The sequence below is a fragment of the Typopeltis vanoorti genome, chromosome 9 (genome assembly GCF_054136105.1).
Source record: "Typopeltis vanoorti isolate ZY-2024b chromosome 9, IOZ_Tvanoo_1.0, whole genome shotgun sequence".
In the NCBI taxonomy this organism is placed as follows: domain Eukaryota; kingdom Metazoa; phylum Arthropoda; class Arachnida; order Uropygi; family Thelyphonidae; genus Typopeltis; species Typopeltis vanoorti.
In genome coordinates, this window is record NC_143557.1 from 12,103,939 (window position 1) to 12,122,254 (window position 18,316).

Genomic DNA, 18,316 nt, shown 5'->3' on the forward strand with positions numbered 1-18,316 from the left:
GAGTCCTGAGAAAGATTAGAGGCATGAACAGATGGCATGAATAGCAATATCATATTAAAATGAGGATATTAGGAAAGAACTTGCCAATGACTTTATGCGTGGGTTATGCATGGAGAGTGGTGTGGAATTTGTGGATGTGTGGAATGAGTTCGATGGGCGAAAGGACTTATATAAGATGGATGGGTTACATTTGAATGGAGTTGGTGTACGGAGACTTGAAAGAGTGTTGATGAATGATGTGGAAGTGGATGTACAGACTCAGGGAAACTAGATTTATTAAGAGGGGGGGGGAGTAGATATGCAGACTTTAGGGGGGGCAGTTAAGTGTATGAATGAGTATATTATGCCCGGGCGAGTACGACGGACAACAAATCAGAATGGGATAATTAGTATAAGGAATCAAAGTAGGGATGGGACAAATGGGCTTCTGCGATTCATGTACACTAATGCCAGGAGTATTAGGAACAAGAAGGAAGAGTTTTTGGCCATGGTTGGCACTTCCAGGCCACAGGTTGTCGGTATTAGTGAAACATGGCTGACAGAAGATGATAAAGCTAGTGGGATTGAATGCGATGGGTATAGCGTGTTCAAGAGTGACAGGGTGAATAAAAAGGGGGGAGGAGTGTTATTGATGATAGCTGATGAGCTTCAGCCAAGGAGTATAGAAGTTGAACTGCAGGATGGGGAAAAAAGCACATTTGAGGCTGTTTGGTGTGAGATACAATCTAGCAGAACAAAATATACAATTGGGTGCTGCTATAGACCAGGTGATGGAGTGGATGGTGGGAATAGTATGCATAAGCAAATAGAAGAAATGAATGGAAAGAGGGTAATTATTATGGGTGATTTCAATTATGGTAATATTGACTGGAAAGAGGAGAGGGCACATGGGAGGAAGGAATTGGATTTTATGCAGTTATTAAGGGACAACTATCTACGGCAACATGTATTGGAAAATACCAGGGGGCAGAGAGTGCTGGACCTAGTAATTGCAACTGAGAATGTGGCTGTAACGAACATGACCTTGTTGCCACCAATTGGTGAGAGTGACCATAAGGTCATGACTTGGGAGGTGGTTAAAGGAGTCGAATTTACAATTAAGACAGGGTATATGTGGAATTATCGGGCTGGTAAGTATGACAAGCTTAGGTGTGTGCTTGGCTCAATGCCGTGGCATGTAAAACTGCAAGGGCTGGATGTTGATGGTGCATGGGAGGTGGTCAAGAACTGTTTGCAGGAGGCAATGGTTGACTGTATACCAAGAGTCCGAATAATAAATCAGGTAGGGGTTAAATGGATAAATAACACTATTAAGCTTGAGCTGCAAAAAAAGAAACAATTGTGGAGGGAATTTAAGGAGAAGGGTGACCATCAGGTGCATGAACAGTATAAAGCTCAGGCCAGGATGGTAACAAGGGTGGTAAGAAAAGCAAAAGCAGATTACGAAAGGAAATTGGCCATGCAGGCTAAAGAGAATCCCAAACAGTTTTTTCAATATGTTGCAAGTAAAAGGAAAAATGCTCATGGTAGAATGATCTTAAAAAATGCTGAGGGTAGGGAGGTAACTGAATCAGTCGATGTTGTGGAATTACTGAGCGAGCACTTTGCAAGAGTATATCATCCAGGTGGTGGCTTTGCGGAAATGGAGGAACCAACAGCTTATACTGGAATTGTGATGAATGAGGTAGAGGTAACTAGTCTGTTACAGAACCTCAATGTCAATACATCTGTGGGATTGGATGGTATACCAGCTCGTGTCGTACGTGAAGCGGCAAAAGAATTGTCAGTGCCCTTGACCATTATGTTTAATTTGAGCCTCAGGACTGGGTCAGTCCCAAGGGGGTGGAAAGAGGGGAAAATAGTTCCACTGCACAAAGGTGGTTCCAAGGCTGCTGTTGAAAATTACCAGCCAATCAGCATAACAGGAATCATTATCAAGGTCTTAGAGAAAATAGTCAAGAGGAAAATACAAGATTGGATAGAAGAAAATGGGATACTGTATCGGGGACAGCATGGTTTTGTGAAGGGTAGGTCATGCCTCAGTAACTTGCTCACGTATTATAACACAGTGACGGCTGAACTGGATAAGGGTAATGGGTTTACAGTGATTCTACTGGACCTTGCTAAGGCCTTTGACAGGATACCACATGGAATTCTAATCAGTAAATTGCAGCATATGGGAATGGACATAGGGTTGGTGAGATGGATAGGAGGGTGGTTGACGGAGAGATATCAGAGAGTGGTTTACTCAGGAGTAGAGTCCACAAGACGGCCTGTGACTAGTGGTGTACCACAAGGATCTGTTCTTGGACCACTGCTGTTTAATTTGTTCATAAATGATATAGGAAAGGATCTGAGAGGAACAGTTCATTTGTTTGCGGATGATGCAAAGTTGGGTAGGGCAATAGTGAATGCAGATGACGTCAAAATTTTGCAGGATGATTTGGATAGATTGGAGGTCTGGGCTAGGGAGAATGGATGTCAATTTAATGTGGCAAAATGTAAGGTTATGCATTTTGGGGTGAAAAGATGGGAGGCAGTTTACTGCATTGGTGGAACCGTGCTCCAGGAAATCGATGAGGCACGAGATTTAGGAGTGTTGGTGGATAAGGAATTGAAATTTAGGGGGCACATTGCAAAAGTGGCCAAATCAGCTCATCAAATCACTTGGTTGCTGAAGAATACGTTGACAAGCAGAGACAAGCAGGTTATTGTTCCTCTGTATCGAGCCTTGATAAGACCTCATCTCGACTACTGTGCTCAGATTTGGTCACCTAGGTTTCTTCTTGATGGGGAGGAGGTGGAGAGGATCCAGAGGCGAGTGACCAAGATGATAGCAGGTCTGTGGAATGAACCGTATGAGAACAGGTTGAGGATTTGTGGGTTGCAAAAATTGGTTGATAGGCGGAGGAGGGGAGATATGATTGAGACATTCAAATTACTGAAGGGTTTCTATAAAATTAATTCAGAAGATATTTTTGAGAACAGGGCTGGTTGTGGGAGGACTAGGGGACATCCATGGAAACTGGGCAAAAGTGTGGTTAGTAAAGGTGTTAGAGCTGGGTTCTTTACTTTTAGAGTAGTGAATGAGTGGAATGCGCTCCCTGAGTCTGTGGTGGATGCTGTGACAGTGAATGAGTTTAAGGCGAGGTATGATAGATACTGTATGAATGTCGAATAGTTGTGATGAAAATGATTTGGGGCCTCCCTCGATGAGTCTAATGACTCCCTGGAGTTGCCCGTAATAATAATAATAATAATAATGGTGACACAAAAACTGAAATTAAAGACATTCTGGATACCTGGAGTAATTAATTTGAGACTTAAAAAAAAAAAAAAAAAGAAGAAGTAGTAACAGAATGGTTGCAGAAAGTATTCAAAAGAAATGCAATCAGGAGTATATATTAATACTTGGGGGGGGAGACTATCCGAGATCTGAAATTTGGAAAAGCAGTTGGGAGTAGTTGATACATTCAAAACCAGAAATATTCAAATATGAAGGTGTAACAGTTTTACAGTGGCTGCATGCATGATACAGAAAGCCAAATTCCAGATGACTGGTTGTGTAGATCTTAATATACTCAGCAAAGGGATAAAACTGAATGAAAATTTCAAAAGAATTTCTTAATTGAATATTTCAGGCAAGATTTATGCAAGCATACATGAGGAAAGGCTAAGAAAATTGTGGAAGAAAAAGTTGAAGAAAAAGCTGAAATTCATATTTTCAGCTTTGTTGTTTTTAATTTTGCTGCTTAATTTTCTTTTCCTCCCTATGTTCATTCAAACACATCTTGATTTTCTGTAATTCTGATATCCTCTCTCTCTCTGATAATCTGCTTTAATTTTGGAGATTAATTAATTTTTAATAACCTCCTTAGTGGGCAAGCCTTCTTGTTCTCGACTTCGCTGCTATTCTTAGTATTACGTTTCTTGTCCTTTTTTGGCACCATTTTAAACTATATTTATTATTGCAATATCTTATATGTTACAAAACACTAAATACACAAAAATTTACACGAATATACTATAAAACACTAATTTTCTAAGGGAAAAGCACAATTCCTAGGAAATGTGTTTTTACATTATGGAAAATACCAAGAATAGCGATCAGAACTTTACCACCTTTCCTGCGAGTTGCCCGAGTTTGTACTACGTACCAGGACTACTTGCAATAGCTCACGCTAGTAATCGCCGATGCTTTTATAGTTTATTATACTATATTTGGCATGAAACTCTCTGATTCCAATCTTTGAGTTTCTTTTTCAGTTTTAAAACAATGTGGGATTTAATATCCCCTTAATTTAAATAATAAATAATCATTAACAACACCAGATTAGCGAAATAAGTTAAAAAAAAAGATATGGTTTCAGTTATTTGACAATTCCAATGTAAAAATGTGCATAAGTTAAACAGTATAAAACAAACATCAAGAATGTATTTTTTGTACAAATAAACCACAAAATTCTGAATTCTTACCAAGTGTTAACAAAGTTGACAAATTCCAATGTAAATGTATTGCCATTTTCATTTGGACTTAGTTGAGGTGGATCACCTTGAACTACTTGTGTTAGCTGCTCAAATACACTATTCCATTTTGGATATGGGAATTTTCCTGTGGCAAGTTCTATCTAGATAATTAAAAACAATAACTGAAATATTATTACGAATATTAGTAACTTATTAATTCATCAAAAATGCATAATTATAAAATGATTTAAATATAGTTTAAATAACATTTTATATTAATTACACCGTTAAATGAGACTAAAGTGCAGAGTCTACTGATTAAAAAAAAAAAAAAAGTCAAAAAAGTCCTAGAGTGAGGAAGGCTATTCCAGAGGACAAAGGTGAAGGCAGAGATAATAGAGAAATTAGGAAGTAGTTAGATGGAATAAAAGGAGGAAGATGAGGATAAGAAAATAACAGAACTGGCAAAAGCAGGTAAAACTGCTAGAAGCCAATGGTTCTAGATTGACCTAAGGAAGAGACAATAAAGAACGTTTATTGGTGAAAAAAAAAAGAATAAATAAATAAAATAAATAGAATTTGAAACAATAATTGCATATTAAGAATATGAGTATTTGCTTTTAACCATCATTTGTTTTTAATTTTTTCTATTTGAGAAAGTCTGTTACTGTATTCACCCCCCCACCCCCCACCCCACCAATGTAACCAATAGACAAGTTACCTTTTGCAGTTTATGCCATTTTCTTACATAAAAAAAATAATCATAAAATATATTTATGACTTCTACATCAGTACTACTTGCATAACAGAAATTCTGTACTTTAAGTATCAACTATGTGCTATTCAGTTACTGGATGTGTAGAGTTAGAACAAAGATGTCAAGAAAATAAGTTTTTTTTTTTTTTTTTTTTTTTTTTAATTAAACTGTACTTAGGAAAAAAAAAACAATATTTGTAACTCTGCCAACCATTTTCATTCAATATGCTGAATTAGTAAATGTAGATCAATACTTATTCATCATTAAAGCATTCTCATTTTGTTCATTACTTTGGCAACCATTACTCATTTCTGTTTTAATATTTTGCTACACTAATCATGTAGTCCTATCAATAATAGTATCCTGTAAAATAAATGTGTTACTATATCATAATCCAAGTACAAATGAATTTCAGAAAATCACTATAATACTATAATAAACACAATAATGCGGTTTTAATGTGAATAAAACAGTAACACTAAATATTTTATTAATTATCTTTTTTTTTTAAGATTTAAAAACAGTGAACCCCAACTTAGTCAATAATGTGTTGAAATGTGCTTGTATAATTAACGTTATTCTAAAATTTTTTTTGGCAAATATACATAATTTGAAAAGAATTTGTCTCTATCTTTTTTTTTTTTTTTTTTTGTACATTTGTTTGTAGCAGGCAGGCCAGCTCTCTACTGACAAATAACTTTTTAAATAACTATGGCCTCAACAGAGCTTGCATTGCAAGTATAATCACAAATGTTTTTTGTTTGTATGTTTAAAATGCCGCATAAAACCTTGGGAATTAAAAAAAAAAAATCATTATATGTTGATATATGTGATGAAGAATATTCATTATATAAAAGGTGGTTCGAAATTCCATGTACAAACTTTGACGGGAGGTAGAGAACATCAAAATCAACCATATTCACATATGAAAGAATGACAGGAAATGCCACTGGAAGGTACTAACAGGGACACAAAGATACAGAAATAACACAAGGCAGTAAGTAGTGTAAAAAACTTTATTAAGTGTAACCGAACAGTTTAATGGTAGTTGGATACATAATATGGTTTCACAAATTGATTGCCGTACATTTTCGAAAATATCTGGAGTTTCCTGGATATTACCAGCGGTGATGGCGATTCTTGCCACAACGTCCATGTCAGAGGCAACACATGTTTCGTACACCATGGCTTTAAGGGTCCCCACAGAAAGAAATCAATGCTCGATAAATCAGGTGAGCGTGGGGGCCATGCAGCGGGTCCTCAATGCCCAATCCATTGAGCCCGAAAGGACCTGTCCAAATACTGATGCACAGAATTCCAAAATGGGCTGGAGCCCCGTCGTGTTGGAACCACATCTGCCGAAGCACAGTCATTGGAACATTGTTCAGTAAATCCGACAGAACTTCTTACAGAAAGGTCCAATACTTCTTGGAGTCCAGTTGAGATGGTAACAGGTATGGCCGACTAAACAGTCAGCGACGATATCTGCCCATACATTAATAGTGAAGCGTTGTTGTGCAACATGTAATCGTACAAGTGTGTGGATTCTCATGGGCCCACACATGAGCATTGTGGTGATTGAAAACCCCTTCGTGGGTAAATGAAGCTTCACCCGTGAACAAAACACAAGTTGGAAAATCCGGGTCTACAGCACTTTTCTGCAGAAACTACATGAATTCCACATGTCGAGGATAATCTTCAGCATCAGTAACTGGATCCGTTGCAGATGAAATGGATGTAAGGAATCAGAGTGCAAAATGTGCAATACACTGGATCAAGATACTCCTATAGCAGAGGCAACGGCACGTGTGCTTATCTCTGGATTATTGTCCATCGCATGCAACACCTCCTTCTCCTCCTCACCTTCTCACACAAAGGAAATATTCTCCAAACAACAATACAGTACTACTAATCACTTTATGAAGCCCTATTGACTTACAAGAACATATCATTAAAAATAATAACAATAATAATAAAGGGAGAAGGATCTCATGGCAAGTGTTTTTTTTTTTTTTTTTGCAAGTAGTATTTTCATTAATTTGTCAAGATATGCCTATGGGTGACACTGGAATATTTCTCTCTAGACATTCTGGCTAATACCATCAACTATTCTTATGAGACCATTAAACTGATGCCAATATTGCCTTGCCATCTGGAAACACAGAAAAGATTTGGTTTGGTTTATAGTTTATTTAGCACAAGAACAACAAAGGTCATACTGTGCCATAGTAAAGGTTACAACTATACTGCAACCTTCACAAGGTCAAAAGTTACAGCAGTACATAAAATAGTCAACAGCACAAATTAATAAACAAAATGCATATACGAAAACCAAACCAAACCAAAGAATGCAGTATCTACATAGAGAAAATTACAACAAATGTTATTACAGCAGTACATGAATAGTCAAAAAGGAATTACTATTCAATATACATGCATAAAAATTAAGCTTAGCAAAGCAGTATCTGCATATAAACAAAATTACAACAAGGTTATACAAATACACAAGGTTGAAGGCTACAGTAGTACATAATTAGTCAAAAAATAAACTACTGAATAATATGTATGTACAAAAGTTAAGCAATGCAGTATCTACATATAAACAAAACTAGTCACATGTGTTTGTAGAAAGTTAAAAACATCATCAATCTCCCTGAGTGTTCTTGATGATATGATTCAGATAGCATACTTCCCACTCTGATTTGGAAAGTTTACTGCATAGAAAGTTTTTAATAAATACAGGAAGGTGTTCTTTGAGAACTAGGTTATAGAGTTCTTTTAATATGCCATCTCCAGGCTGTATCATAAGTTTTTTTCCATGTTAAAAAAAACTGAAACAAGGGAATTTTTTAGCTACGTGGCCAGTAGGAGGAGAAATGACTGTGGAAGAATGATATTGTGGGATAAAAATGGGAATAGAGTGACTGATGCAAGGACATAGTGGAATTGTTCAATGAACACTTTATTGGAGTATTACATCCTAGAGGAGTCAGTTTTAATGCTAGAGGGATAGGGCTGGTTCGAGGTTTAGAGGTACAGGAGAAGAGTGTGTTTCAGATACTGAGTACTCTGGATGTCAGCAAAGCTTTGGGACTGGATGGTATTTCACCACGAGTTTTGAGAGAATGTGCTAGGGAACTGTACAATGAAAGTCTGGCTACTGGAAAGGTGCCTAATTATAGACCAGTTTGTGTGTCATCAGCAGTTAGTAAGATCTTAGAGAAAGTAGTGAAGGATCATATACAGCATTGGGCAGATGAGGGTAATGTTATCTGTGAGAGTTGACATGGATTTGTGAAGGGGCACTCTTGTTTTAGAAATATGCTAACCTTTTATGATAAAGTTACAAGAGCATTAGATGAGGGAAAGGCATATACTGCCATTTTCTTAGACTTAGTGAAGGCATCTGACAGGGTGCCACATGATAAGCTGATATTTAAGTTGCAGCACATGGGTCTGGATGTCAGATTTGGTCAACTGGATTCAGGATTGGCTTTCTGATAGGTATCAGAGAGTTGTGTATGGTGGAGCAGTTTCAAGGAGGCAGAGGGTTACAAGTTGGGTCCCACAGGGCTCAGTACTAGGACCTATATTGTTTAACCTTTATATCAATGACATTGCCAGTGGATTGCAAGGGGATATTCAGTTGTTTGCGTATGATGCGAAGCTGGGAAGGATTATTAGTAATAGTGCAGATGTGGTAGCCCAGCAAGAGAATTTGAATAAGCTAGATAGATGGGCAAATGAATGGGGGTGTCAGTTTAATGCAGCAAAATGTAAGGTCTTGAGGTTTGGGAAACATCGATGGGATACCGCATTCTCTATGGGAGGAGTTATACTGGAGGAAGTAGGGGAGACAAGAGATCTGGGGTTGATGATTGATAGAAACCTGAAGTTTAGGGGACATATTGCAAAGGTGGTGAAGGTAACACACAGGATTGCTGCAATTATAAGAAGGACACTGACCTGCAGAGATAAGAAGGTTATCATTCCGTTGTATAAGTCTCTGATCAGACCACACTTGGACTATTGTTCTCAGATTTGGTCCCCAGGATTTGAAGGGGATAAATTAACTGTGGAAAGGATAAAAAGACGGATGACAAAGATGGTTTCAGGACCGTACAAGGATAGTTATGAGGATCGGCTGAGGGAATGTGGACTGCAGAGTTTGGTGGATAGAAGAAGGAGAGGTGATATGATTGAGACTTTTAAACTGTTGAGAGGTGGTTACAGGGTTGACACTGGGGAGTTCTTTCGCTTGGTTGAACAGCAGGAAGGAGTGATGACAAGAGGCCATCCCTGGAAGTCATGAAAGGAAACTGTCAGCAAGAGGGTGAGGAGTGGTTTCTTTGCGTGGAGGGTGGTTGAACCGTGGAATGCATATTGCCTGATGGATTGGTGAGAGTGAGAACGGTCAATGAGTTTAAGGAGTGGTATGATAGACTTTGTGTTTCTTAGGGGGGGACTTCCCCTCGATGAGTCTTTTGACTCCATGGAGGCCTGAATAATAATAATATGATGTTCATGCTTCAGAAATTTCATCTCCTATACAAGTTTCTAAACGAACCAAATGGTCTAAAGTTGAACGATGTCTACAGAACCCACACAATGTATTGGAGGGAAGATCACTGCTTTCTAAATACTAGAGAAGTCTGGCATTAACTATTTTTCTGTCATATCTCACAAAGAGACAGCTGGTCAGAGCAATAGGTAAATAATTATTTGCTTGTGTTGAATCCTTTCCTGGTTTTGAATGATAAATGCATGTAAACACAAGGAAGATATTTAATTAACCAAATATTTCGGTCTGGAAATAGCAGACCATCTTCAGTGGTATTACAAGAACAGTTTTAAAAAATACAAGCTAGAATACTAACAATAGATTGTTAAAAATAGAACACGGCGCGTGATGTTATGTGACTAAATATTAAGTATAAAACTGAACATTTTGAAGTAGAGACATGATTGAAAAAAATAAATAAATAAATAAATAATGAGTAATCTTGATTAGACTTTCCCAGATTTTTGATATAGATATACAGTCATTACAATTCAGGTTGGGACGATGGAGTAAGGCCTCCACTCTTTCCTTGAACAAATGTTCGAACCTATAACGGGATCTATGTAAGAGGCGAGTCCTGGACCAAAAGATGCTGAAGGCCAAACTTCCTCCTTCCAACATATCTCCTTCTCAAATGAAATCTTTACAGTCCTTCAGAAAAAAAAATAATCACCTCATTATCACCAAAGCTGACAAGCAACAGTAGTTGTGGACTCAGCAAATTACAGAAGAAAACTTTCTCTTTTGCTTCGAGATCGCTCCACATATCAAGAAATTGATTATAATCCAACCAACAGACAACTAAAGAAATTAAATTCTCTCTTAGATGAAGTCATCAGTTTAGATAAAGACACGACTGAAGGACTTAAAACCCATTTTGCAAGACCTCCTAGATTTTATGGCCTTCCAAAAATCCATAAGATTGTCTATCCTCTTCGTCCAATAGTAGATTGTACTGATTCTCCTACTTACCGTATAGCCAAATATCTAGCTAAATTATTGAAATCTTACATTGGCAACTCTAATTCTTTTTTAAAAAACTCCTCAGATTTCTTAGAAAAATTAAAAAATGTTTCATTACAACCTACAGATCTTATGGTTAGCTTTGATATAGAATCTTTATATACTAATGTATCTATCAAGGAAACTTTAAAATTACTTGCTGACATCTTTCCTCAAGACATTATTAAACTATTTGATTTCGTAATACATTCTGGATATTTCGTATGTCAAAATAAATTTTACAGCCAAGTAGAAGGAACGGCCATGGGAAGTCCTCTTTTTCCTGCTTTAGCCAACTTTTATTTGGAACATTTAGAAAAAGTCCTCTTCTCATCTATTTTCCCTCAACCATCCTTTTGGTAAGATATATAGATGACATCTTTACTATTTGGTCTCACACACACACACGGAAAAAAAACTCTTTACCTTCTTTTTTTAAACAGTATTAATGCATTGCATCATCGTATAAAGTTTACTATTGAAATAGAAGAAAACAACCAGTTATCTTTTTTAGACGTTCTCCTCATCCGGTCAACTTCAAATATTCTTACAACTACAGTATACAGGAAACCAACGTTCACAGGTCGTTATATTCTTACAGAATCAGCCCATCATCCTTGTCAAAAAACAGGAATTATAAAATGCCTCATCAGAAGAGCCAAAACTAATTGTTCTACTTTTGATTATCTACAGAAAGAACTTTCTACTATCCAACAACACATGAAACTCAATGGCTTTTTTAAAAAAAGTACTCAACATCTTCTCAATTCTTATAATCCTCCACAAAACAACAAAGTTTCAATACGTCGAGTGCCTATTCCTTATATCTCTGGTATTTCAGAACCTATCGCAAGAATTTTAAAGAAATATGATTTAACAACTACGTATTCACCTATTAACAAATTGTCTTCTCATTTTCCTTCTCCTAAAGACAAATGCTCAACTTTATCTCTTCCTGGAGTTTATCAAATTCCTTGCAACTGTGATCTTTCCTATTTTGGACAGACTGGACGTTCTCTTGAAAAAAGAATCCAAGAACATCAATCCTCCATTCTTCACAACAAACCTGAAAAGTCTGGATTGGCTCAACACGGGACTGAAACCGACCACAGCATCTTTTGGTCCAGGACTCGCCTCTTACGTAGATCCCGTTATAGGTTCGAACGTTTGTTCAAGGAAAGCGCGGAGGCCTTACTCCATCGTCCCAACCTGAATCGTTATGATATATATCTATATCAAAAATCTGGGAAAGTCTAATCAAGATTACTCATTAATTTTTCTTAATACTTAGTGATATAACATCACGCTGTGTGTTCTATTTTTAACGATCTATTGTTAGTATTCTAGCTTGTATTTTTTAAAACTGTTCTTGTAATACCACTGAAGATGGTCTGCTATTTCCAGACCGAAATATTTGGTTAATTAAATATATTTCTTGTGTTTACGTGCACTTTCATTCAGTCTTATGTCACAAGTATCCTTAAAAAAAACAGCAAATTTCCTGGTTTTGGGCTAGCAATGACAACTGACTTATGCCAAGAATTTGGAAACTCTTCCTCTGCAAGTATTCTGTTGTATATTTTAAGAGAGGAGATCCACAGAAAATGATGGTAGATGTTTTATCATTTCATAATGGATGTCATGAGGATTACTGCACTAGAGTGAGACAAAAGAAGAGCCCTATTTATTTCCTTAATAAATGGCTGATTGTATGGCTCAAAACCATTGGTAGAAAAATTTAGCTTTTGTTTCTCTTACTGGTCTTTCAGTATTAAAAATTAAATGAAGTCACATAAGGATATAAATTAAAGATGCCAATCCTTTTTCTAAGTATAAGCAAACAAAGTTTGCACCTGAAGTAATTTCAGGACTGGGCAACTCATATATAAAAGCTAATGACTTCACATCACTTGACTTTAGTATCCCATCATCCAAAGCACACATATCCTGTAACGATATGTGCTTTGCATTATACAGACTTGTATAATGCTATGCATTATGAGAAGGGTCGCTATCCAGACCGGTTTTGACCTTTATTGAGGTCTCATCAGTGGGAGCCAGACCCAGAAGTGATACCAAGGTTGAAGTAATGCAAATTCATATTTCTATATGCGAGTAGCCAAAAGGTGTCACACCTTATTATTAAAAATACTCTGGATTAGAGAAGTGATGTGAAGCCATTAGCTTCTATATGTGATTGACCAGTACTGAAATTACTTCAGGTGCAAAATTCATTTGTTTATACTTGGATAAAGGATTAAACCAAGACTATAATTTCTTGGCATCTTTAATTTAGAGTCCTTATTCTTGTTGAGAGGCTTATACGCTGGTTATACATGATAACTAATAATTAAGGAATTGACAGCGTACACTAGAAATATAAATTAAATAAACTTTAATATATACTTTCCGATATTTCGGCAAACGTCACGTTGCCATCTTCTTGGGAACTTATTACAAAGACAAGTGCACACAAGCACTACATAACAGCAAATGAGAACCGAAGCTAGGAAGTTAACGTTTTCCTAAAGTCCTGATGGTGCCCCCTGGCGGGCTATATTGGTAGTTCTTGGCCTTTGGGCTGAAGTTCTTCTGATAAATGTTTCCGAAATTTAGGGCAGTCTCATGCATCCTAATTTGTTGAGGTCTGGCATGTTCCTAAGGGCTGAGGCTGATTCCATGAATAGTCTTTCATATTTGAACTTGCTGCGGTGTATTACTGTGGCTTTCTTCCATCTTATTCTGTGGTGAGTATCCAGAGCGTGGTCTGCAAGCCCAGAGTGGCTGTACTTGTGAAATCGAATGTAATCCTGGTGTTCTGAGGTTCTGATATTTGCTGTCCTGCCTGTTTGGCCAAAGTAGGACAGTTTACAGCTGCAAGGGACCTGGTATACACCAGGTAGGTCTAGGGGAAGTGGTTGGTCATTAGTGGAGTGGATAAGGGATGCCAATTTTCTATGTGGTCTGTAACAGGTGGTCAAGTCATGTTTTTTTAAAATTTTGTTGATTTTTTCCGAGGTGCCTCGGATGTAGGGAATGGTGATGAATTTAGAGTAATATTTTTTGTGAAGGGGAGGGGATGATCGTTAACTGGGTTAAGTATTTTTTGGATTCTTTTGGGGGGGGGGGGGTAGCCATTGGCTGAGAAAGTTGGTGGGATTATATTCAAAATTGAATATAATCTGACCAACTCTCAAATTAGAAAACTCCATAGGCTCCTTAAGAAGGTCACTTCTTGGCCTGTGGAGATTACCAACAGACTGAAACCCTATAACTCTAGACCCCCCCCCCCCCCGCATATATGGGCTCCCAAAAATACATAAAGAAAATGTGCCATTACGTCCCATAGTGGATGGCATTGATTCCCCCACTTACAAACTAGCCAAGCATTTAGTCAAAGCACTCTCACACTATACTGGCAACACACCATCACACATAAAAAACTCAGCTAACTTCAAAGCCAGTATAGAAAACCTTACACTCCAACATAATGACATAATGGTCAGTTTGATGTCTCCTCCTTATTCACGAATGTCCTCCTCAAAGTAACCTTAGAGCTAATCCAAGCTAAATTTCCTCCCAATATCTCAGCCGTATTCCAGTTTACAATGAACTCAGGCTATTTCGTTTGGCAGGAAAAATTCTACAAACAGATAGAGGGGACAGCCATGGGTTCACCACTTTCCCCACCCTTGGCTAACTTCTTTATGGAGACTTTTGAAGAGAAAGCCTTAAACTCAGCCCCACAAAAACCTACCATATGGCTTCGCTACGTTGATGATGTGTTTGCTATTTGGCCACATGGCCCGGATTCACTCCTCTCCTTCCTAACACACTTAAACAACCAACACCCTAGAATCAAGTTCACCCTGGAAAAAGAGGAAAACAATAACCTCCCCTTCCTAGACACACTAGTCACCTGCCAACCTGATGGAACCTTGGTTTTCTCAGTTTATAGAAAACCCACCCATACAGGCAGATACATTCACCAACAATCCCATCACCCCCCCCCTCACAACAATATGGAGTTAAGACACTATTCAACGGGGCAAAAATAATCTGTTCAAATGATCAAGCCCTAACCACTGAACTAAATCACATCCGTGACACTTTCTCAGCCAATGGCTACCTCCCCGAAAGAATCCAAAAAATACTTAACACAGTTATCCACAACCCACCATCCCCTCCCCTTCACAAAAAAGATTACTCTAAATCCATCACCATTCCCTACATCCGAGGCACCTCAGAAAAAATCAACAAAATTTTAAAAAAACATGACTTGACCACCTGTTACAGACCACATAGAAAATTGGCATCCCTTATCCGCTCCACTAATGACCAACCACTTTCCCTAGACCTACCTGGTGTATACCAGGTCCCTTGCAGCTGTAAACTGTCCTACTTTGGCCAAACAGGCAGGACAGCAAATATCAGAATCTCAGAACACAAGGATTACATCCGATTTCACAAGTACAGCCACTCTGGGCTTGCAGACCACGCTCTGGATACTCGCCACAGAATAAGATGGAAGAAAGCCACAGTAATATACCGCAGCAAGTTCAAATATGAAAGACTATTCATGGAATCAGCCTCAGCCCTTAGGAACATGCCAGACCTCAACAAATTATGATGCATGAGACTGCCCCAAATTTGGGAAACATTTATCAGAAGAACTTCAGCCCAAAGGCCAAGAACTACCAATATAGCCTGCCAGGGGCACCATCAGGACCTTAGGAAAACGTTGATTTCCTAGCTTCGGTTCTCATTTGCTGTTATGTAGTATTTGTGTGCACCTGTCTTTGTAATAAGTTCCCAAGAAGATGGCAACGTGACGTTTGCCGAAATATCGGAAAGTATATATTAAAGTTTATTTAATTTATATTTCTAGTGTACACTGTCAATTCCTTAATTATTAGTTATAATTTAATTTAGAGTATAACCAAGTGGAAAACTTCCAAAATCTATCTCTAATCCAGAGTATTTTAATAATAAGGTGTGACACCTTTTGGCTACTCATATGACTTCTGCATTACTTGGTATCAGTTCTGGATGTGGTTCCCATCGATGAGACCTCAATAAAGATTGAAATTGATCTGGGTAGTGACCCTTCCCATAATGCATAGCATTATACAAGGATGTATGCTTTGCATTGTGGGATACTAAGGCAAGTGATGTGAAGTCATTAGCTTCTATATACCTGAAATTGCTTCAGATGCAATTTACACTTGGATAAAAGATTAAACCAGGAATATAATTTCTTCGTATCGTCAATTTATAGTATAACCAAGTGGAAAAGCTTCAGGAGGATATGAAGCTGTTGTTGATATTCTTGCAAAATATTCTCCCAAAAGGGTCTGCAATAGTTTTGGGATCAGCAATAACACTTCCATTATGGTCTAAGATAGACAAACAGCGTGTTCTATATCTACCTTTCATTTTCCAGATTTAATCCCATACAATTTTTGAACTAGTCATTTGATTAATTAATTGATGTGATAAACTGAATCCATGACTGATTTTGAATCTTATGTCTCACATAATGTGCTTTGGCCTGAGCACGCTTAAAAGCTATGAAGTTTGATGTGATGGGATATCTACAAAATATATCCCATGCTCTGTGGTGATCTTTTTTTGGCTGTCTGGCATTCTGGGCACCACCAAGGCTTTGGATAGAAGGGAAATCAAGATGATGTTTTCAGGATGGAGGCTGCTCCTGCCTGGACAGTGCGCCCTATTATATAATTTACGCTTCATTGATAGGTGTTTGATTGACGGTATCAACATTAAATTTTGCAAGGTGAGAAAAAGTGTTCCAGTCAGTCAGTCTGGTCCATTTTCCACATGGGCATCCATGGTTCCTGTGAAGACACTGCACAGAGAACATGAAAGTGGTCACTTCCATGTGAGCAGTGGAAGAATGGAAGGAGAACAGATTGTAAGATCAATTGCAGAATATGAGTGGGCAGATATATGGAAGCAAGTATTGAGTCTATTATTCAAAAGGGAGAGGTCATTATTATTAAGGATTCTTTCAATGATTCAACCTTGTCTATTAGTGCTGCCACTAGCCCCAAAGAGTATATTGACCATTAAATTCACTCATCAAAAGTATGGGTTCAGGAAGCTGTAAGATTTTATTTAACTCAGCACTCAGTGGTAAATAACTGAACTGAACATAATAAGAAATCCCATGGGGAGGCGAATCACTACTGCTTCCAGAGTTAAGTTGGACATGATTGAAATGAATACGACTGCCCACTAGGATAGCTACTTCTCCATGAGCAGCACCATCTCCAGTTCTGTTCTTGCGTGCAACAGTGAAATTCCTAAAGGTGGAGGGCGGGGGGGGGGGGGTCCTCATTGGGTCTTAAGTACATTTCATGTAGACAGAAACAGTAAGGTTTATTTTTCTGCAACAAAATCTTCATATCAACGATATTCTACCGGAACCCACGATAGTTCCACTGTAAAAATTTTCCTATTGTTTTGGCTTTACAGACTTCTCTAGTTTTTGGGAAGTATGGACAGTGAGTGCCCATCTCTCCCTCTGCTAAAATAATCAATATGTCTGATGTGCTAGGATCAGTTGGTAAGTTTAATTTACTTTCAGTGGATACCGAAGTATTCATTTTTCCTGTGAGGATGTCTGGCAGTTTGTCTTTAAATGATAACATTGCCATAATTTTTTTGACAAGTGGGTTCTCATCAAATGGGACAGTTTTTGGAGTATGGCCATAAGGTCATGTGATCGATGCATTCAACAGAGAAGCACTCGCGATCATAAAGTTCAGATATGGTGAAATTATCACATGGTGGAATAGACATACAAGTTTGAATTGCTGTTGGCATTTTCTTAATTGTTACCTTCTCAGCATACGAAAATCTCAGAACAGGTGTGGTGGTGGCTATCTTTCTTTTTGCATCCTGATATATGTTTTGTTCTGTTTTCATTTTTTGTCTTTCTTTTTCATCTTTCCACTTCTGACATGTGTGAGAGTAACTTGGATGATCTCCCTGACAGCTGACACATTTAGCTTTTTTTTTTTTTGCAGAGCAAGATTTGTTATCATGCTCTTTACTACCACATCGGGCACAGGTGATAGAACCACGACAGGCAGTTTGGGCATGTCCATATTTCTGTGGACATGCCCAAATGTGGACATTTGGGCATGTCCACTGGCATTTAAAGCATCTTAGAGGATTAAGGATGTACAAAAGTAAGGATGATGTTCCTGGTTGAAACCAGGCAACCATCCCTATATATCATATTGCATCTCACACCAGTCACTCCCTGATTTTTAAAATCTGAACATATCTCCTCATCAGGAACATCAAGGAGATTCCATTCTTCTGATATCACTCCTCTACAGGAAGAATTGAGTGTTTTATGAGGTGTTAATGTGATTGGTATTCCACCCATTGATGTTGCTCCCAATTAACAAGAACTCACAAAACATATGTTCCCCTGAAGCACTTCTTGAAAGTAAACCACCACAATTCAATTTTATTCTTAATGATGCAAATATGTA

General features: G+C 37.8%; 1 protein-coding gene across 2 annotated transcripts in view; it reads right to left on the reverse strand.

Annotated features, from left to right (window-relative positions):
- Mkk4 (dual specificity mitogen-activated protein kinase kinase 4) overlaps positions 1–18,316 on the reverse strand; it is a 356,130-nt gene that overhangs the window by 21,166 nt on the left and 316,648 nt on the right. For both annotated transcript variants that reach the window (XM_090398396.1, XM_090398395.1), the window contains exon 10: positions 4,477–4,628. In XM_090398396.1, the coding sequence (XP_090254522.1) occupies positions 4,477–4,628 (152 nt within the window). The remainder of the gene's footprint in view (positions 1–4,476; positions 4,629–18,316) is intronic.